The 23,655-nt window shown below is 40.4% G+C and overlaps 1 protein-coding gene across 3 annotated transcripts in view; it reads right to left on the bottom strand.

The window, feature by feature from the left end:
• Positions 1–6,624: 6,624 nt before the first annotated feature.
• The window catches only part of GK (glycerol kinase), a 68,166-nt gene continuing 51,135 nt past the window's right edge, over positions 6,625–23,655 (bottom strand). For 2 of the 3 annotated variants that reach the window (XM_066577918.1, XM_066577922.1), the window contains 10 exons: positions 23,306–23,348; positions 23,090–23,170; positions 22,938–23,016; positions 22,764–22,860; positions 21,244–21,328; positions 20,264–20,384; positions 19,668–19,811; positions 19,466–19,552; positions 13,504–13,590; positions 6,625–7,148 (listed from right to left, as the gene is read on the bottom strand). In XM_066577918.1, the coding sequence (XP_066434015.1) occupies positions 7,135–7,148; positions 13,504–13,590; positions 19,466–19,552; positions 19,668–19,811; positions 20,264–20,384; positions 21,244–21,328; positions 22,764–22,860; positions 22,938–23,016; positions 23,090–23,170; positions 23,306–23,348 (838 nt within the window). In that variant the 3' untranslated portion in view covers positions 6,625–7,134. The remainder of the gene's footprint in view (positions 7,149–13,503; positions 13,591–19,465; positions 19,553–19,667; positions 19,812–20,263; positions 20,385–21,243; positions 21,329–22,763; positions 22,861–22,937; positions 23,017–23,089; positions 23,171–23,305; positions 23,349–23,655) is intronic. The other variant, XM_066577927.1, reaches the window with a different exon arrangement.

Raw genomic sequence — 23,655 nt, 5'->3', positions numbered from 1 at the left:
CGCTGAGAGACATTGCTGAATGGGGCCGAGGACAGCGGAGGTGAGGGTGTGGGTGCAGGCCAGGAGACGGTAGTGCCTGTGTCCTCAGAGGGGGGGTTGGATCTCAGTAGCAGGTTGGGGCACAGGGGGAGAGGCAGTGGTGCAAACCAGAGGCGGTGAACGGCCTTCGTCCCACCTTGTGGGGTGCTTGGCCATCATATGCCTGCGCATGCTGGTGGTGGCGGCTCCCCAGCTGATCTTGGCGCGACAAAGGTTGCACACCACTGTTCGTCGGTCGTCAGGCGTCTCTGTGAAAAACTGCCACACCGTAGAGCACCTTGACCTCTGCAGGGTGGCATGGCGCGAGGGGGCACTTTGGGAAACAGTTGGTGGATTATTCGGTCTGGCCCTGCTTCTACCCCTGGCCACCGCACTGGCTCGGCCTGTGCCCACACCCTGACTTGGGCCTCCGTGTCCTCGCCGGCGTCCACGTCCTCTAGGCCTACTCCTACCCCTCAGCATGCTGTATTACCAGTAGTGCAGAAACAGAACGCTGTAATTAAATGTGCCACTTATTGGCCTGTGGTTGGAGGCTGACTTCGCTTACGGAACGCACAGCAGAGCCAGGAAATAATTTTGCGGAAGCCTGCTGTAACACTTAGCTGCCTGCGTATGAATTAGGAGGACAACTACCCCCAGCACAGACCCAGTACACTGAGGACAGTCACAGGCAGCCCAAATAGATTTTTTTTTCCCCAAATGTTTTTGGAAAGGCCCACTGCCTATATTCAATAAATATGTCTTCTGTCCCTGCCTCACCACCACTACTGGCCCTGGACTATGTATAATTACTGCAGGGCGCAATGCTCTGCACGGCCAATATACACAAAAAAAAAAAAGTGCAACACTGCAAAAAGCAGCCTCCACACTACTGTACACAGTTAGATGTGGCCCTAAGAAGGACCGTTGGGGTTCTTGAAGCCTAAAATACTCCTAACACTCTCCCTATAGCAGCTCCGGCACCAGCAGCACTGTCCCTGATCTCTGTCAGAATAAATCTGTGGCGAGCCGCGGGAGGGGCCGATTTATATACTCGGGTGACACCTGATCTCGCCAGCCACTCGCTGCAGGGGGGTGGTATAGGGCTTGAACGTCGCAGGGGGAAGTTGTAATGCCTTTCCTGTCATTCTATTGGCCAGAAAAGCGCGCTAACGTCTCAGAGATGAAAGTGAAAGTAACTCGAACATCGCGTGGTACTCGTCACGAGTAACGAGCATCTCGAACACGCTAATACTCAAACGAGTATCAAGCTCGGATGAGTACGTTCGCTCATCTCTAAACAATGCCTCTGCAGCGTCACCTAGCATTCCTGCAAGTCAATGTCAGACTCTTCAGACAAGCCTTATTAACAATGACTGGGAATTCAAAGCCAAGCCAGAATATCCTACACAGACAGCTATTTTGGAGTTTTGGCCCCTCATTAATGTGCAGTGTATGTATACCCCAGTAGGTCTGTGTAAATAGATAGGATTTCATGCTGAAATGTGTGTTTAATATACTATTTATATGCCTAAAATATTACGGTCTGAGTGAGACGAGTACATGACTCTGTTTTTTGCCTTTAGGATAGCTTATATTTTTCCTGGCAGACAAGATTACAATTATGACAGTTGCAACAATTTATATACAGTGGTGTCATTGGTTTCATAATTTTTAAGTGGAAGGAATTGATGGACAGTTTTTCTCTACAGGTTTATCAGCTATTGCTGCCAAAATCCTTTTTGGCATTTGATTTTTCCCTTCCCCTTTATACAAGGTGTAATAGGGTGAATTAGAGAGGCTTTAGAATGGAGTTATCCCTTTTGGGGCAGGTGCTCTGCATTTCAAGTATACTTTGTTAGGGTCTCATAATGCTCCTTGTATTCTTAATGCATCACTAAAATGTTATGCAGTGTGCACAAGGCCTAAATGAGGGAAGGATGATTGGCAGCCATTTCTTTCCCATGCAAGTACATGACATGAAGCAGTTCTCAAGTTATAACTGCATCAGTATTCTTCTCTAGCATTACTCTCTTGGTCATCAGTGCATAAAGAGGAAGCTAGAGGTCCATGAAAAAGTAGCCTTGTCATTGCTTCAAAAGTTGGCAGTTTTTTGGTCCAAGGCCTGAAATGGATCCAGCAAGATCTGAATATACTGCGGGTATTGCTCTTATTCAAACAAAATGAATACCTGGTGGAATTAAAGAACTACTCCCACCTCAGGCAATTATGGGAAATCCACCGAATATGCTATAAATGCAGGTCCCCTCTTTGTAAATTAGCTAACCACAACTCCATCCCACCTCCTCCTGGCCAGGAGTAAGAAACCTGTACAGCCTGTATACCGCAGTTATTTGCTTCTGTGGAAGATACAGTAAGAAGTTGCATAAACAGCTTAGCACACTGAGCGGTGCCATTTCAACATCCCAGAAGTTACTGAAACAGTGTACCTCACCGTGCAACTGCTTCTATAACTCATTCACTTCTATGGGAATTATGGAAAAAGTGTAATACAGCAAATTCAGCAGTTCCCATAAATTCCCATTCTAGCAATAATTTGCTGAGCTGGAAATACCTATAAAACAAAATAACCAAGTAGAATAATTGAGTAGCAATGAATGTGTCAGAATTCACATAAACACCTATTGCACCATGTATGTAGTTAAAAAAAAAAAAAAAAGACAAACACTTAAACCAGAATTTATTTGTTTTACAATATATAATAAGCAGCAATTGCCACATTTTCTTTATGAACAGAAAGAAAGGAAATTGTTGTCAAGAGGAATCTGTTGTGTTTTGAAAATCTGCTTTGTACCATAAGCAATGCATGGTTCACCCAGCATTATGTTAGAGGATACAGAGACCATTGTTGGTTGTGCTCCAACATGTTACATCGGGACAAACTGGAATATAACCATGCTTTCATTTAGTGTCCAAAATTCCAATTACAATTCATTGAAAAAGTGCAAGACCGTCACCAACTTATCCGCCATAATTACACCAAAGAATAGTTCTAGAAAACCAGTAGGGTTGTCAGCGCACCCGATTGTGGTCATGAAATACTTGTGCGTGGAGGGAGGCCGGTGTCACACGGGTGGAAGCAGATTTACACGCACATATGCATGCTGCCTATCATTGAAATGGGCATTTAGTGTAATTAGTTCAATATGTGCCCTTTTCCTGCACAGTAAGGCCGGCTTCACACAGGCAATAAAACCGTGAGAGATTTGCGTGTTTTTAGACACACAAATATGAACCCCATTCATTTGAATGACTTCCTACACATGACCAATGTTTTCCCGCATGGCACAGCGATGCGATACTTTGCAAGAAACAAATTAAGGCAGGTTATATCTGGCTGCGTCATCTTGCATCGCAGCCCCATTGTTTTAAAAGAAAGCATTGGGAAAACTCCACAATCCAGCACCATAGATCAATAGCTTAAAAATGTAACCCTCTATTGAAAAAAAACTGGTTAAAAACCACATACATGTATACAAGCTCTCTCAGGTAACCTAACCTATGCGTCTGACCAATCGTCCTTAACCATGACTACCATAGCCATGTATATATAAAAACACATCTTCTCCCATAATCACATAACAAAAATGCCAGAATGACAAAAAAGTATATTCTATCAAGTGTTACATAGGATATGAAAATTCTATGATTAACCATGCAGAGCAAGATTTTTTTTTTTCTTTTAAATCACTGCCCTGTGGGTATATACTATGCAATGTAAAAATCCATTTAGCTTCAACATTTAAAAAGTAACCTTATATGGTCAGCAGCACGTGCAGTGGTATAACCACCAAGGTGAGGAGACTGCTATCAAAAAGATGCTACATCCCACAAGCAACAGGGTTTGGGCCAAATAACCCACAAATAGTACTCCAAATAAGCAAGGATATGGCAGCAGCTAAGATGCAAATAAAAAAAAACTTTATTCCTCCATAAGAGCCTAAGGAAACAACGTTTTGACCATTAATTGGTCTTTCTCCAGCTTGAGAATGACCAACTAATGGTCGAAACGTTGCTTCCTTAGACTTTTATGGAGGAATAAAGTTTTTTTTAAAATTTGCATCTTAGCTGCTGCCATATCCTTGCTTATTTGGGCGTTGTATCTTATCAATACCCTGAAGGATGAAACCATCAATATTAGCCTTATGTACGTCATAAGGCTCCCAAGGTACAAGCAGTTTCTGCATGTAAAATAGCCAATAAATGTTTTGTCCAAGTTTTAAGAGTTGCCGTAGTACAACCAATGTATTATATGTTACAAATTAGGCATGTTATTAAATACACTACATATAACATGCTACAATTTATAGAATGGTGTATCTTATATTCCTCAGTTGCTACACTGGATGCAAAAGTTTTTTCCAGGTTTGGCAAAATTACAGGCTCTGCAAATGGAAGGTCGACAGCAATAAAAACCTGTGACCGATAACCAAGTGTTAGAGGAAGGTTTCACTAATGAATAGGCTAGGGGATATAAAAGTACCAATTGTTGGAGCCCTCCTTGAAACAAACTGTACATTGTTACTCAAAATCTGATGTAATTTTACAACTTCATGTAAAATATGCCAATAATTTTTACTATAATTTATCTTCTTTTATTGACTGCTGTAAGCAGTAGAAGAGAAAATAGTTTGTCGCGTTTACATTCACATTTTCTTTTTAATTAAATCCGTTCTAACAAGTTGAGACACTATTGTTCGCTCCATCTAAACAACTCATAACTTTTACACAACTGATTTTTAACCCTTTCTACATATTTGACAATGTTAATTGTGGGAACATTTATTATTCATCCTGAACAGGTGTTTATTATATGGCATACCATCAACGGTTTATTTCAACTGGGCTGCTAAGGCACGTGAATAAAGCAACTATACCACAGGATGTGGAAGGGCTACACATGCTCCAAAAAAATGGAAATTTACTCACAAAATGCCATATAAAAGGCTTGCCAAGGGGATGGGGGGGATTTCGCTCCATTAGAATGCCCTGTCTCTGCAGGACAACCTGCCATTTAATTGCAAAGAAAGTGGATTTTTTATTATAGCACAATTGATATGATATACTTTGTCATTCTGCCATTTGTCCTATGTGATCATGCAATAAGGTGTATTTTTATTTTAAGAAGTTTATTAACACATGGGTATGGTAGCCATGATTAGGGATGTCAAGTCAGAAATGTGTAGGATCAGTTTCTTGGGATGTCTTGTATACATATCTGCAGTTTTTAGCATGTTTTTTTCAGTAAAAGGATTACATTTCTAACCTGTGGATCTATAATGCTGGAGGGCTGTGTGGAAAAAAATGTTTGACATCTCTTGTGTTACTTATTATCTATGATGTACAACTGGCCAAAGTCCCAATTTTGACCTAGTTGGTCATCTTCTTTCTGCATGTACCTCAGCTGCATAGTTGATTGTGGTCATGATTTTATTTCACAGTTTCAAAAATGCAATTAAAAAGAAAAAAAAAAAATGCAACTTTGAAAAGAGAATGATTTTTCATATATACTGATGTTAAATTTACTATAATAGTTCTAAAGTCAGTAGCGTTACAAACCATTTCATTCGACCATTTTTTACACAACTGCAGATACATATGGTTAAAATGACCCTCCAGTTCTGGACAAAGATGGCCACAGCACTTCCGATTACCTGATAGACTAATAATGCATACTAATACACAGTGTGTAAGATACTGCATGCTGCTCTGATTGGCCAGTGCTGCCCACATGAGAAGTACTGACCAGTCAGAGCAGCATGCAGTGTCTTAGATTACTGATGGATACTAATGCACAGTGTGCATCAGGTAGTCAGAGAAGCAATGCGGCCAGCTTTCTTTTCCAGGACCTGGGGGGGGTGGGGGTGGGGGGGGGGTCGCTTTAATTGTTTATGCATCACAAATAAAACATGGCCACCAACTGTAGTAAAGCCTTTGATTGTAAACATACACTAGGATACATTACCCAGTATTGCTTTGTATTATGAAGCCTAGTAGATTTGTTAAGGCCAATTCAACACAATGAGGTATGAGAATCTGTTCACATGATCTTCATGCCTTCCACCCTAAATGGAACTATGACTGGTATGATGCATCATGTTTTCAAGTGAATTAAAAGAAATCTTTACAGATCCAATTGACTTGTTAGGATGTATCACATTTCTGACTCTGCAGACTACCCTAAAAAAAACAAAAAACAAGTAACATTGCAACAGGAAACAATACGGTAGAAGTATGGACAGAACCCTACTGATGGTGGCAATGGAAGATGCAGTGAGATGAAAGATGTTATGTTCTGCGTAGTACATTCGATATATGCTTCTACCATTTTAGCTTACATCAAGTCAACCAAACTTTTTCTCGGACTTTTCACTTGCACAGTAACACATTTAAATAAACAAAATCCAAAATATTAACATTATTTGTCAATAAAACTACCTCGAAGAATGATTAGCCTGCAAATGAACTGTATTCTCCCTTGTTGATCCCCTCTACCAGTAAATTCGTTATGGCTCTTCGTCCACATTGCATGATACAAGACGACAAAATAAGGAAAGGACCATACATATAAAACAGACTTTGGAATGCAAAAAAGGCACAAATTATTTATAGAGAACACAAGTTGCAGCAAATAGAATGGTCTGCGCCAGATAAAACACAACATAACTTCCAAGTATTACAAATTCATCAAAAATATCTGTACATATTTCCCAATCAGTTTTTATGTGATATTAATACTCCCAATAATTAGAATCTCCGAGTGCAAATAAGTCCTCAAGTCACTTCTAAATGATCAAGGAGGTTAGGTTCCCTTCATTATCATCTTTGTAGAGACAGTAAGAATTTCTCTATGCATGCAAGTAAGACTGTCCTCTGCAGAACACCTCATGTACATTAGCTAACGGGTAAATCAGCTTTAGGAGAGGTACGCTGCTAAAAAGAACATCAGACAGGAGGCCGACTAGATTTTAAAAAAAGTGTGTTCATGGAAACATTATTTATAGTTGGCAAGTTTCTTCAGGCTGAAATCACCATCGCGTTGGCAACAGAGGAATCCAAAAATACCGCAAACAGAAAAAATGTGCAGTGATAACTTCATTTGTCAAGTCCTAAAGAAAAAGAAAAAGCAGAAACAATGTTAAAATAGGAAAAAAGAACTGTAAATTAATACTCCAATATTATACAGGTCATAGATTCAGTTACCCATCTGCTATGAAATAAGACAGCTCTAAACGGTGGGGCTATTTTGACAAGCCCAGCTCTAACATTTGCCCCCAAATACTAGGGTGGGTATACTTTTAATGCTTATAGGAGTACCATGACAAGTGATGTCCAGTTTGGTTTCTTATAAACAAAGACAGCTTTTTTAGTAACATGCAATGTTAGGACAAATTTTTTTAAATCTATTTAAAATGGCTATTTGAGGAAAAAGGAAAAAAAAACAAAAAAGAAAAAAAAGTACAGACATTAACTTGTGAAGACTTTGCAGAAGTTTGTCAGCCACTACTACTTGCTGTATACAAATGCTGAGAAAATGATTCAGTCGTTGAGATGCACCCTCAAATCTGTCAGTGGATTTAATTACATGTTTCAGTAACATGCTCAGCGGCATGTGAAATTAAATGAATAATACATAAGATCTGGGAAGATTCTATAAGAAGATTCACATAATCAGCGGCTGCCATTTTAATGGCCCATCAACTTCATAAGAACTGCTGTAGAGAACAGCAAGAATAATGGGCATATATGTTTATTCTGGTAGACTTCTCTCAATTGTGTATTAAAAAGGGAACATGAACCATAGGCAGCATGAACACGGGAGAGGTACGAACACTGTGCCTGCGTGTGTTTTATTCTGAAACACTGCAGCGATTCAGAACATACATACCGTAACACCGAAAAATCTGCTCTGCAGTCGGGGGTTGTCTTATACACCGGGTATACAGTGTCCAAAGAAAAAGAAAAATACTACTCACCTCCCGCGGCGCTGCTGCAGGCTGTCGCTCCCCCGTGCATGCTGGCAGAGCATTGCTTTCTGCAAGTGGGGCTTGAATGCCCCGCCCCCAGAAAGCTAATGTTCCGATTGGCTAACGCCAGACTAAGTTAGCCAATCAGAGCATTAGCTTTCTAGAGGCGGGGCATTCAAGCCCCACTTGCAGAAAGCAATGCTCTGCCAGCGTGCACAGTGGAGCGACAGCCTGCAGCAGCGCCGCCAGAGGGGAGTATTGATCTATTTTTTTTTTTTTTTCACACTGTATTCCTGGCATATAAGACGAAAAGTCGGGGTCGTCTTATACGCCCTGTCGTCTTATATGCCGTAAAATACGGTACTTTAGACTCCAAGTCACATTGGACAGTAGAAAAAAAATATAAAATATTTGAATATATTTTTACACTAATTTACTGGATTTATGTGTAAATTTGTTACACATCTTGCCTCTTTTTTTTCAAAATCAGACCACATATACATACAACATACAAAACACCTACAGGTCGCAGAGCCAGCACCGCACTGGCTTATCCCTGCCCCAATCTAGAGAGACATCTCCTATCCCCATGATACATATGAATGGGCATCATAGATAAATAGGAGTGTAAAACAATGTGCATCAAAAAGTACAAGAAGTGAAAAAGCAAAAAAAAAAAAACACCCCAAAACTACTACATTTTGGGTGTGCAAAAAATTTTTTTTACAATCTTTATTACAGATCAAATATTAGGACAGACTGATACAAAGAAAGTAATTTAAAAGCCAAAAATTGGGACCCAAACCAGCCAAAGGTTCAAAAATAAAAGAACCCGGTAATGTAGGTGTGATACCATTATTAGGCCTCAGTCAGACGGGCGTTTTTTCGCGCGATTTGCGGATCGCATGACAGATGCACATCCGCAAATCGCGTGATCGGGGCCCAAAAAAAAAAAAAAAAAAAAAATATATCGCCCAAAAATCTGCTCCTAGCTGCGTTTCATTAGAAACGGGCCGGAGCTGTCCAGCGCATTGCATTCAATGGAGCCGGCAATACAGCCGGCTCCATTGAAAGCAATGCGCTACGGGCGAGCGCGGAATGAATTGTCGGGAAGGGCTTAAATATATAAGCCCTTCCCTGCAATTCCTCCAGAAATGTGTTAAAATAAAAAAAATATATATATACTCACCTTGTCCCGGCAGACGGAGTTCAGCGCGGCCGGCCTGCAGTGGGTGTGAAGGGGGTGTGAGTCAGACCTGCCCCTGATTGGCTCAGCGCTGAGCCAATCAGAGGCAGGTCTCACTCACACTCATTCATGAATTCATGTAACAGCTGTGGCAGAGAAGAATGATTTGTCTTCTATATGTTCTCAATGGGGTTGGCGCTGCTGCCGCCGACCCCATTGAGCGCATATAGAGAAGAGAACAGGAATCGCAGATAGGTGCGATCTGCGATTTCTGTTCTATAATTTATCGGACGAGCGCATAAAAAGCGCTCATGTGTCCGATACCATTGCAAAGCAATGGTTTAGAAAAAAAGCCGGACGCATGCGCATGCGCAAATCGCGCGAAAAAACGCCCGTCTGACTGAGGCCTCAAAGTGAATCAAAAACAGCCAAACGTTTAGAGAGTATAATCATCAGGGAAAAAGGAACGTACATGTGATAAAATATGAAGCAGTTATACAACCGGCGTATTGAATCCCAATAATGTTGCATACATATACACCCTATGGGTTAAAGGTCATCCCGAAAAAAGGCTGCAGAAAAAGCGTTGTGTAGGTCTCTGTCCCTGACAAAGCCACTTGATAAGTTGTGCATGTGGAGTCTTCGTTTACAGGCTTTACACATGGGTTTTTTCTGCAGCCTGGATAATTCTTTGAGGGATGACCATAGGGTATTTATATATGCCACATTATTGGGAGTCAATACTCTGGTTGTATAGCTGCTTGATGTTTATCACAGGTATGCTCCCTTTTACCATCTGAATGCTTTGGTTATCTACTCTGCCTGCTTCTGATGCGCTTTTTTTTTTAGTGTCACAGCTAAGGCTTTTATTTTTGAACCTTGGCTGAGCCATCACTCTAAATGCGGTGGACAAAAATTCAAAGTGTACATACCTGCCCCACTGGGTTCATACTGCCGGTGGTTTGGTCAGCATGAGCCCGGTGATCGGTCCCATTCAATAGGAATCAATGGATGTGGCTCATCAGATATTCTGCATTATTCGACATGGGCAGCAAGTACAAGCCATATGGAGGAGATTGCAGAAATCTCCAGATGGTGCAGAAAATTTCCCCAATTAATCTACAGCGTTTTTCAAAAACACTGCGGATTCTAAATCTGCAGCATGACGATTTATGATGCGGAATTAAACTCTTGAAATACAAGGGTTTTAATCCACAGCTGATCTGCAATTAAAAAAAAACGCATCCAAATGTGCACCATTTAGGGGCGAATTTGGCGAATGTACTTTCCCAACAGAATTCCTGTGGGTATTCTGTCACGCAATGCTGGCAGCAATCTCGCCACGTGGGAAGGTGGCCTTGATGAAAAGCATAAGAAAGTTTACTCTAAATTTATAAAGCCTCGACCCCATAGTTAGAAAAAAAGAGCCATACAAAAGTATGCCACGATCACTTTGCAGGTCTGAAGACTAGACCTCGCTGTGCTCGGTGCTCAATTTCTATTCTTCTTAAAGTGGTTTTGCCAGAACGAGAAGTTACCCCTATTCATAGGAGCTGTGAGACCCCAGTCGTTCAGCAGGTTGTCCCCCATCCTGTGGATAGGAGACAACCTATTATTATGGTAAAACCCCTTTAAATTCATGAAGTACTGACCCATGTTAAATGACAATGTGCTAAATGTTTTTGCGTATTTGTTGCCAAATTTTATATATATCACATTAAAAAAAATGGCTTTCTCCAGTATGTGTAGAAGACAAATCCACTTTTATGCCGCTCTCACATGGCCATATTTTGTATCAGTATTTGTAAGGCAAAACCTGAAATGGAACCTAGACCGAAAACTTATAGTGGAATGATGAGCACCTCTTCCATGTTCTGGACCTACTCTTTGATTTAGCTTACAAGTAATGATGCAAAATGATGTTAAAACCCTAACCAGAATACTGGCCTAAGTATGTAGCTTTGTGCCTTTTGTATTTGAAGTCTTAATATGTTTACGGTAAAATATAACTTTATTCTGGCAACTTGTTACCTACATTATATTCTAGAAGGAACATTTCTAGTCAGAAAATATTGTAGGTTAGACTTAATTAGCAGTAATCTGTCCCAACATCTGATAATGAAGGTAGTAATTAATACACATTTCCCTAATTACAAAAAGCTTGTCTCTTGCATTTGAAGTAAATTGAATGTGAAGGACACCTGGTAAACCTGATTAAAGCTACAGTATATGCAGCACCTTACTAGTGTAAGAGCAGAATTGGATTTCTGCACCACAAGCTGCACAATGAATGCTAGCCTTTCATATCACTGGCTCTACAAATTTCTATCATCTGGCACCCTCATGTGGAAAGTAAGGAGCAGAACAAAACCAACTGCTGCATTGTCTGCATCTGAAACAAGAGCAATATAGAAATAGAATTCCCTTCTCAGGCCGCCTTTACAAGAGCAAGAAAGATTAGTGCTTGGCAAGACGCACAAATATGAACCCCATACTTTTCAATGGGGTCATACACATGAGCAATGTTTTCCTGCACAGTACCACAATGCAGGAAACAAATTGCGGCATGTTCTATCTTGTGCGTGCTCTTGCATCGCAATGCCCATTGTTTTCAATGGGACCGGCAGCAGCATTACACCACGTGATAGGTGCATGCAATCTGATGCCTCCCATTGTCAGCTTCAGCAAAGGATGCCTTCTTCCTATAAGGCCGTTTTGACATAAAAATGCCTTGCATCCATGGAGATTTCACATGGATAGCGAGCGCTATGGGGTAGTGATTCATAGCCCCATATCACTTGCCTCCTTGTTTAATAATGGATTATTTTAAAGAACATTTTCCCTTTAAATGGGGTCTGTCTTGTAATTCTGTATAACATTTCTGTTACATTATTCAAAACATGAGCAGTTTTAATAAAGAAAAAAATCCCATGTTAGATGTTACAGCTACATTTTTGTTTATGGCGCATACAGGTGTTCCTCTGCTTCCCTCCCAGAATGTCCACCTGTGTGTCAGTGGTCACACATGGCAAGTCCCTCCATATGAATGCCCTACTATATGGACGGCAGAATTATTCCTGTCATTTTGTGGGCCAGCTTATAAGAATCAGTGCACTTATCAGCACCAAACCTATTAAACATTCTGAGAAGGAATCAAACAAATACCAGGGTTCCCGTTCAAGTATCTAATATCTAAACATACAGAAACTGAAAAGTAGTCATGCTTTGTGTGGTCTAAAACATAAAATGCAATATTTTTAGAGGCTATCAAAGGAGCAAGAGCCTGTAAGAGTCTTGAGACCCAGCTGGGGGGGGGGGGGGGGGGGGGGGGGGAGAGAACCATTAGAGTAATTATTTGGTCCTAGGAGTGGGGCCAACCAGCTATTGAACATTAACATTTTTTCACCAAGTCATAGGATTGGTAGTTTGTAGAATAAACCGCTTTAATCAAATAGTTCTGGAATTTCCATCTTCTTCCAGATTCTATTTGATGTGACAACCTATGTGGTTTCTAATTAGATATGTTTCCGATTAGGTGTCTGATGAACAATATGGATTCAATTACAGAATTTATGAAATGTGTTTTCCGAGAACCAGTTATTAAAAATTCTTAAAACGGAACCATTAACGTTTTTTATCACAATAACACCACAAATTCACGAAAAGATTTTTTGATGAAAATGCTCTTTAATAGGGAACCTGCCATTAGATTTTGCCATATTAAAACCAAGAGAATAGTAGAATAGGACTTTTGAATTCTATTCTAATCATGGCCACAATAAACTGGTTAGGTTAAAGATTTAAAAGCGTTAAGTTTAATGATGGCCCAATCAAATGCCAATTACATACCTGGAGTTATCAAGGCAAGAACAATTGTGCCAAGAAAAGGTGTGAGTAACATGCCAAGACTCAGCACAGCCGCACCCCGATTACTCCAAATATCTAATTAGCATACATAGCAGCCTCTGATTAAACTTCTGTTCCCTGAAAAATGCTAATCTGATGACTTTACCAAGCACATGGTTCAAAAGTTCTATTCCACCATGGCCTTGGTTTAGTTATAGCAAAATCTAATGCCAGATTCTCTTCAAATGGGTTTTCCGACTCAAGACATGTATGCCCTATCCACAAGACAAGGGATGAACATCTCCATACTGGGGGTACCAGTGGTTGGAGCCCTTATCAGACATGTATCCTAATAACTGTGCACTCCAAATGGGTGTATGGAAAGAAGAAAGTCGCAGGGGATTAACAGATTAATGTGCTAATTACATGGAACAACAAATAGACCTTGAATTATTAAAAACTAACCTGTGATGTACTTTGCTCCGATTAACATTACCATGCTACTCACTATATAAAAGCCCAGAGGCAGACTAGAGAAGATACTAGAGTCACCTGCAGACATCCAGCGGGAGAAGATTCCATTCAAGCAAGACAGAAAAGGAGAAAATAAAATATAAAAATTGGATAATTGGTGTTATGAATCAACCAATATCAACAGAACAATTACAAGTAATAACAATTGTTTATGTATTGAAAGCTTCATTGCCTTTATGAAAGCAGAGCGGTGTAGCAGTAAGGCACAGAAGGTCCAAGATGGCACAAATCAGAGGGCGAAGCACTGCAACAGCAAATCAGATTGTATGGCCCATCAGCCTTCAGATTTTCTTAATTATATAGATATAATAAGGTCTACATGTAACTACAGATATATCTATCTATATCTGTAGTTACATGTAGAACATTTTGTAACGTGACTTTCCAATATTAAATCTAACAGCTGCAAAGAAATACTTTGAACCGCATGTAGTTTTGTGCACTCCTGTGGACTGGCAAGGTAACTCAATTAAAATTGGAAAGTTGCATTACAGAAATTCTCTATTTTGCCCTCAACTAAGGCAGCAGTTGGGTGAAACATCTACAACTATGCTGAGCATCAAAAAGTATAATAAATAATTTACTGATGGATATACGCCATAAAGATTGCTTTGGCTTGTGAAGCAGGGGTGCAAAGCATCTGCAGAGTCCATTTGCTTATTGTGAGCAGAACATGCAATGATTAGAGTTATCCAGAATTCATTTTAAATTATAAAAAGTTGTGAAACCAGCGAGGTAAACAAATAATGATAGGATAATGCCAGCTGTAGGCTGCATCTATTATCTTGTGATGCAGGTCTACGCAACCTAAACGTATCAGAAAATAGTAGTGCACATTTAGTTTAAAACATACAATATGTACTTCAAAGTGCATATTTACTATGGCCTGCCACCATCTTTCAAGAAGGCAAGACAGACAAAATAAAAACCAAGTGGGTCATAGTGCCCCCTCGAACAGTGCAGTCCCTCCAATCTGCCATCAGCTTGATACCACTTTCTGACATGTCAAGTGATAGAATCTAAAGGATAATGTAGAATATTCTTTTTACATTCTGTCGTAGACAAAAGACACTCCCCAGCTACAGACAGGGTCTTTTAGTCGAGCCCACTGAAGAGCTGCATCTACTTCCACTTTGATTGTCATATCATTTTATAGAATTGCATTTTAGCCTTTAAGTCCCGACCCCCAACTATGCAGATGCTACATTAAAATGGCAGTTGCACTGATGAGGTATAAATAATATATTAGCAGACCCTGCTACTAAGGTGATGGTTATCAGCCAAGGAAAATACAAGGAAAACATAGCATTATGGATGAATATAGGTAGAGAGCAAAAAGGAGTGAAGAATAGAGATGAGCGAGTATACTCGCTAAGGCACATTACTCGAGCGAGTAGTACCTTAGCCAAGTATCTCCCAGCTTGTCTCTAAAGCTTTGGGGGCTGGCAGGAGCGGCCGGGGGAGAGCGAGGAGGAACAGAGGGGAGATCTCTCTCTCCCTATCTCCCCACCGTAACTCACCTGTCACCCGCGCCGGCCTCCGATTCTTTAGAGACGAGCGGGGAGATACTCAGCTAAGGCACTACTCGCTCGCGTAATGTGCCTTAGCGAGTATACTTGCTCATCTCTAGTGAAGAACCAATTTTGATCTTGCTACCGGCATTGAGTGCCTTCCTAGCACTCGGATACATGCATATACATACAGAAAACCACCTATAGCTCTCTAATTTGGTTTCCCTTTACAGATCATTGTGGATAAAACTTGAATCATACAATGACCACTAGACTACACACTGCTCATTTAATACTTTTGGAAAAGCACAAGAACTCTATAATGCTCTACATATCAGACCAGCGGTACGCATGTTCATTTAATATGTAATATATAGTTTCCTATACACTGTGACCATTAAAGGGGTTGTCTCGCGAAAGCAAGTGGGGTTAAGCACTTTTGTATGGCCATATTAATGCACTTTGTAATATACATCGTGCATTAAATATGAGCCATACAGAAGTTATTCACTTGCCCACTCTGTTGCTGGTGTCCCCGTCTCCATGGAGCAGTCTAATTTCGGTGTCTTCTTGCTTCTTTAGATGCGCTTGCGCAGTCCGGCCGGTCTTCTGCTGTGTGCTCGCTCCGGAGAGCTGGTCTACGCGTCGTCATCGTAGCTCCGCCCCGTCACGTGGTGCCGATCAGCCAATTAGGTGGCTGTAATCGGCAGTGGAATGCAAGGGAGGAGAAGACAATCCATGGTGCACCATGGGAGAAGACCCGCGGTGCACCATGGGAAAGGACCGGCGGCCATCTTTAAAAGAAGAAAAGAAGATGCTGCGCGAATGGGGATGCAGGTAAGTGATTTTTTTTTTTTTAAATAACTAACAGAATTGATTTTAACGGGGCAGAATGCGGGGGTAAGTTAAAAGAAAAAAAATTTGGATTTCGCCGCGGGACAACCCCTTTAAGGAGTCTTCTCCAATGTTGCCAAACTGAAAAATTTAACTGGTCTTCTCCCTCTGGCAGGCTATACTGTGATTATAATAAGCACCTCCTAATAGAAGCTACTGGCCACCCAAATTTTATCAGTGGAAGCTTGAAAAATGCTCTGCTTATTTAGGTTATTCTCCTCTAGTTCAAGCACATCCCAGCAGCAGTCTTGCCAATTGAGACCAGGATGCAGTCATCCCCCATAACACCTGGACTTCTAGGTGTAGCGTTCTTGCCTTGTTCTCTCCTAGGCCCCTATTTGAATTATTATACGTTACCACAATAAGTCTTGTTTGAAGACTAGATTAGTGGTCAGTAAGACACAAAGTAATGTTTTTGACTTACACGAACGAGGACATCATTTGGAACATAAGGGGCAATGCACAAAGAAAATGTTTTGTCATTCAACATAGACTAATTTTCCATCAGTGTAAAGGAAATCGGAGGATTTCCAGAATTCTTAAAGCTATATCATAAGGACGCTGAGAAGAGGTCTAGAAATGGAGACCAACAATGACTTTCCTAGAAGATAATACAGTACATAAAATGAATATTAATTTACACTGTGCTTGACTGACTATTGGTGGCAGGTTCTGGTCATCAGTTCATACTTCACTACCTTGCTTTTTCTAGTTGGGACTTCAGTGGGTGACCTTTTAACATTCTATTAAAATGACAATTTGCTTCAACATCCTTTTTGGCTTCAGCTCTATAAACAATTAAAATATAATTTATCATAGTAATATTGAGCCTCTTTTCATTTCAAGCTTAGCATGATAATGGATTTGCACAATAATGTGCTCATTAACAGGAAATCATAAGCAGTTGGAGGAAAATCCTCAGTTCAACATAAATAGCTTTTATTTAGAGAATTATCAAGACGACAAAAGTACTGGCTATATGGAGAAGGGATCCTACTGTTCTACAAAGCACAATGATAGAAGACAAATATATATTAAAGGCAAAGTGTGTATATATGCAGGCACATTTTCAGTTGCAGTAATTTTATCTGCCATATGTGGATACACACTAAGAGTTTGCTGTACTTGGGACATCCGTTATACTTTTGCAGCCTTGTTTAGTTATTACGGTCTACAGAGGCCCATGGAACACCAGAACCTTTAAAACAACAGTCACTTATATTTCCAGGTATAAGTTTAAGGACACAGAGAAAGTCGGGATGCAGTTATGATGAAGCCACAAGCCACAGTAAGCACATTTTTAATTGTTTTCTATGGTAATTTTGATGTGTGGAACACATGAACCCCGGTTAATGTACCGATTTAGTCATCTGTGGATTAAGCATTTGGCCATTATTTCTCTCCCTCTGCCTGCCTTCATACATTCTGTTGTGTGTTTTGCGCAGTGGTAACAATGTGGTTTTTAAATACAACACAACTGAAGCAACTAGGTGACAAAAACCACATACAGTGAAGTGCATGATGTTTGTGATCACATCCTGACCAGACCATGTCCCCTTACCCTAAATGTACAGTAGTAGAATAGACTATTCAACCTAGGGGTGCAAATGCAGCAATGCACTATGCCAACATTATATATTACACCCTTTGAAAGGGTAAGTGGGGTCAGAAACAAAACAAATCCCAGCAATTGTTGCCAGGTAGGAACTATTAGGGGTTGATCCAGGGATTGGTCCGATTGTCATTAGGGAGTCAGGAAGAAATTTTCCCCCAAAAGGGCTAATTGGCTCCTGCCTCTTGGGGTTTTTTTTTGCCTTACTCTGGATCAACAACACAGGAGGATAACAGGCTGGACTAGATGGACATTGTCTTCATTCGGCCTTACATACCATGTTACTATGTTATTCCACTGCAAAAGCAGTGAAAACCTGTAAGTTTTAAAGGTTGACAGCATTGAGAATCTAGTCTTGTGTAACAGGACATGGTGAACACAATTAGGTAAAAGGATCTAAATGACGCATGTATACTGACTGACTCATTTATCAGAGCAATTCTAGGATTTTATTTAGGACACCACATAGACAACTTACAAATATCACAATAGTGAAACTACTATTGCTGCATTATACTATACAATACATAGATCGGTAGGGGCACAAGATCTAAACTGGCATAGATACTGTATAATTTACCACAAAGTCAATTGAAAGCTTTGAATTAATTTATATTAATATTTTGGCATTCCAAATAGCAATTGTGTTACTAGGTTATTGTAAAAACATACAAATTAACAGTTTTAGAGTTGACCTCGCAGAAACTGTGTAATGTCCAGTTTAATTTCTCAGTATATTAGATGGTAGAATGTCCAGTCTGCAAAATCCCAAACTACAGTCATCTCTCTCAACTCCCCTATAAACATAGTATCTACTTAGACTGGGCGAGCATGTATGTGTTATAGTCATAAGGACAATTGCTCGAGCAAACATTGTCCTTAGCGAGTACCAGCCCGCTCGGAAGAAAAGGTTCGGGTGCCGGCGCGGGTGAGCGGCGAGTTGCGGGAGTGAGCAGGGGGGAGGGGGGGGGGGGGGAGAGGGAGATCTCCCCTCCGTTCCCCCCTGCTCTCCCCCGCCACTCCCTGCCCCCCGCCAGCACCCGAACCTCTTCTTCCGAGCTGGCAGATACTCGCTAGGGACAATGCTCGCTCGAGCAATTGTCCTTAGCGAGTATGCTCGCTCATCTCTAGTTAGGACATTTTGACATCCAACATACCAGATCCTTTATGCCCTCCGACACATTAGATTGCTGGCTTGTCCAAGGAATCTGTATTAAGAAGTTCAGATTTTCTTTCAATTTTCTATTTGACTTGTGTTCCACATCACCCTGTGTAAAAGTCCTTTTACGCACGCCTTACAGTTGTCCCAGTGATAATCGCTCGTGCTGTCACACAGAAGCAAGGATCGCTCACTGAATGGAAGCAGAGCGGGCCAAAAATCGCTCTGGCCACCCATCACAGTAAACAGGCAGTTTTTCATAGATAAATGACTGCCTGTTCACACAGGCCAATTCTCGTTTGATTTTTGTACTTGCATAAACTAGACAAACAAATTATGGTTCATCGTTCAGTTTCCAACATTTATGCTGAACGATTATCATTCTGATACCCGTGATCCAGCGAGAATCTTGGTGCTCATCAGTCAGTGTAAAAAGGGCCCTTAGAGGTGGTCAGATAATATTTTGTATTGTAATGGCAGACTGCGAAAAGATGAATGTCCTATAGTAAGCCCTGAAATCTTCTTAGGATCATTGCATACAAATATGAGCGTTTCCTTACTATTTACAATACACACTATGATAACAGTCAAAAGTATTAAACAAATCACCAATAGAAAAAAAATAATTACATTTTTAGAGCCTCTGTATTAAATACATTATTTTAAAAATGAGCAAGACTTGGAAAGTTTAGATAAATGTGAAAAGTTATATGTTACCATTCCCATTGGTTGAAGCCTCAGAACTTTCCCAGCCCATTGATTTCTGTACTGCTTTTTTCCAGCGAGCATATCGGAATTCACTTTCTACAAAAGGAACAAGAAAAAAAAAATATAAAACAAAAAACAAAACAAAAAAAAACAGCCAAGATTTTCCACAGTATTGTTGGATACAAAGTTTAAGAAATTGCTTGGGATGTACCTTCAGGATTAATCTGTGGTTCGAATCGTTCACAAGTTACTGCAGTCAAGTCTCCAGGGTTAAGGCTCCAGACACCCACTCCTTCTGCTGCTCCAGCGGCCATGGCAGCTCCTAATGCAGTTGTTTCAGGCATAGAAGGTTTCACTGCAGAAGAGAACTGTGCGTTATTCTCATGGTTGAACTAAAAGGTTTGGTGAATAATCTTAGAAATATAAAAAACGGTCAAAATTGAAAAAAAAAAAAATTGATTGCTTTTAAATCTTTGCAGAAAATTGTTGCCTTTTCAAGAGATTTTTCGTGATCGCCTACATTTCTAGAACAAGCATTTAAATTGATACTTTAAAACTAAATTACAACGTATGAAAAAGACCTTTTCATTCAGTACTTACCAGAACAATAAAATGCAAATTTGAACAACTCATGGATGTAGATGTGTCAGCACCGCGAGACTAAATTGCGATGCTTGCACTTTAAAACCTAACCTGACGATACTTTGTGGCTGCCACTCAGTCACAATGATTAACAACGTAATTGAACAAGACGGCAATGAGCAAAGGATAGATATGTCTACAGAGCACAGACACTGAACTGCTCACCCACTGGGATGCATAGGATATCAGCCTGTAACTGCATGAGGATCTTATTGTTAGTCATGCCCCCATCAACTTGCAGCTGGCTCAGAGGAATTCCACAGTCTTGGTTCATTGCATCTAGAATCTGGTGAGAAAAATAAGATTATGGTTACTATAGAGACTATTAAACTGCACTAACTGCCCCATCATAGATCCGGTTTCTGAGCTGCAATAAACCCTCCTGCCTAGATGAAAATCAGATCTGTGTTCACGGAAACACATCTGCAGGTTATAAGATTATTGCAACAAAATTTACATGAGAAACACAATCCAAGGAATTCTGAAAATACTGGACATTAGTGCAACTGACGTCAATGTATTGCAATTCTAAAAAGACCCCTCAAAACTCTGTTAGAAATCCTTGTCAAGGATATGTAATATTTTGGAGACCACCATAGTTAAAAGGACCCAATAGTATCGCTCAATCCAGCTCAAATGATTTATGATGGAATGATCTTCAAATCCTAAGGACAGCTTCTTAAGTAGAATAATTGTGGGCCAACAGTAGAAGAATTCTAAGAAAAGACACTTGTTACTTTATGGGGAATATAAGGGTTTACGAAAACAGACCTGTTACAAGACGACCTGTATAGGATAGCTTCCCTTTTCAAACTGTCCATGGAATATAAACTGTTGGCAAAGGGGTCTGGCAGTGAAGAATTCCCCAATACCCAATGAAATAAATATCCATGCTTAGCCAAGCCATGCATGCTGGTTTACAATAGAGTTGGGAGAAGCAGTTGATGGCTAAACAAACTTTTGCCCTATAGTTATTTTGTGTATATTTCCAGCATGAAGCCAATGAGATTTCATACAGATTACAGTGTAACATCTGACTTCTGTGGTTTTTCCAGAGAGCCTTTGGCACAGATTACTGCAAAAGACCATGTATGAACTTGCCGACAATGGATACTATCAGAGTGAAAGCAGACTTCAGCATGTACCTCTCTGGTCTGGAAACAGACAGCTTCAAGAGCAGCAAAGGCAATGTGATTCTTGTTTGTAAACTGTGTCAGACCACAGATGATTCTGCGAAAACAGAAGAAAAAAAATAAAGAATGCATCATAAACATGCATGCACTTCCTTCTAACACGAAGTAATTACTCCTCTACTGCACTGTGCAAAGAAAACATGTTCCCTAAAGGATTGTTTGTGGAGAACTGGAAAGAAACCATTAAATGGCCACTCCAGTAAGAACAATTTTTTAAATCCCTGCCCCCTCACCCGATTGCCCTTCACATACTGGAGGTCTCCTCTGTGTATTGCAGCCACGTCCCTGCAGTGCAGCCTCCTGTCTGATGCTTTTCAGGCACCAACTTGATGGTGGGATATTTTACTCTCACTTTCAAATCAATCCCATGATGCATCAGTACAGTATTGGCTAAAGGCTTTACCATTCTGCCTGGGGTAACAGTTTAATGATCACCTTCTATATTCACCTAAATAAGCTATAGATCATAAATATACAGTGAGGAGAATGAGATGTGATCTCCTCTATTATAGCTGTGTGGCAGGAGCTGTGTGATAATCACCAGTAACTGACAGGAGGTTTCCCTCTAGACCAGTGTTCTTCAACTCCAGTCTTTAGGGACCGCCAACAGGTCATGTTTTCAGGATTTCCTCAGTATTGCACAGGTGATGTCGTTATTGTCGGTGCCGCAGACATTGCCACAGGTATACTTACCATAGGATATCCTGAAAACATGACCTGTTGGTGGTCCCTGAGGACTGGAGTTGGGGACCCCTGCTCTAGACAGTGTCTGAGATAGGATTCATGCAACAGCATATCACAAATTGAGAAATTGACTAGTTTCAGACAGCAGAATAATCTGAGCTGGTCAGAATTGAGATCACATGACTATCTAATGAGAATGAGGCCAGAAAATTCAGATGGAAAGGAATAACTAACCAAGTTAACATTAGCTCACTTATATATACACACACACACACACATTAGGGATACATAATGAATAGGCAACAAAAAAACCCCCACTGGAGTGGCCCTTGAATGTTTCACAATAGTTTAAGGTGGATCATTATTTGCTTACCCAAAATACACAGGGTAATGGCAGGCCATAACAAACAAAAAAATTGCACATGGCTTATCACTATAGCAATGTACACATATTGCACACAGAATTAGCACTGTAAGCATGGCAAATCCCCCTCCACATATTCTCATTTTATTAAAAGGGGTAGTCTGAGATATACAAGAAAAATTGTGCTAAAAGGAATATAAATAAAATAAATAAATGCTATAAATCAACCTTTCAATTCTCCACTGCACCAGGTCTTGCGTACATTGCTGCAGGGCTGACAGTCCCGTATGCCCACATGCCTGCGAGTACAGGCATGTACTCAGACCACCCCATTAACTCAAAGTATTATAGAATTCCCCCTTAAAGGTTTCATTTGTAAAGTTATGACCAGCAGTGTATACACATTCATTATATCCAACCATACCCTCTGGCGCTGGGCTCCCAATATGGTGCATATAGGCCAGAAAATGCAGGAACAAAGTAGCAGCCATATGATGTTCCAGCTTCAGCGGCAAGTTTTTCTAAAAGAAACAGTAAATATTAATCATTTTTGCTAATGTAGCTGCAATAAGGTAATACATATTAAAAAGATACATACCTACTTCTTCAGTAGTTTTGACAATGCCAAGGTTATCTCGCAACCAGCGCACAACTGCTCCAGCAATTGCGACTGACCCCTAAATTACAAAAGTAAAAGATCAAATTCCCCCAGTAAGATCATGTAGAGAAAGTAGAGAACCAGAAACTTACTTCAAGAGCATAGCAGGCAGGTTTATCTCTTCCAAGCTGGTAAGCCACTGTGGTCAGCAAGCCATGATCTGATACAACCGGCTGATACAACAGAACAAAAAGATACATATGTGAGAACACTGCATTTCATAATGTGGAAATACAAAATGTAACTAAACATAATAGGACTTCTATAAAAACAGAAGGTTTCCACTGTTTATCATCCCAATTGTTTACCTTTGGGCCAGTATTACACAGCAAGAAACAACCAGTACCGTACCTGCAAAAGAGATTTTCGTTAACACCACACATCCAAGGACTTAAATGCCAAGTGCATTACTGAGTTAAATGGTTATCCTGGCAGTTTTATCTCATGTCTTACTATTATTTACACATCTCTAACAGAGTTGTATGGATCGGTAGAGCACCTGTGACATTTAGCACCTTTCCTGTGAGACCACTATAAGAGTTGCTCATGCTTTAAATAAGTGCATGAATGTTGCGGAGCTCATTAAAATCCTTAAGCAGAAATCATTAGCATTTACAAAAATCTTCCAATTCTCAGTTAAAGGGTTTTGCCAAGTTTA

The sequence above is a fragment of the Eleutherodactylus coqui genome, chromosome 1, assembly GCF_035609145.1.
Source record: "Eleutherodactylus coqui strain aEleCoq1 chromosome 1, aEleCoq1.hap1, whole genome shotgun sequence".
Classification (NCBI taxonomy): domain Eukaryota; kingdom Metazoa; phylum Chordata; class Amphibia; order Anura; family Eleutherodactylidae; genus Eleutherodactylus; species Eleutherodactylus coqui.
Note: the sequence above shows the minus strand (reverse complement) of the source record. Positions and strands in the feature narration are given on the sequence as shown.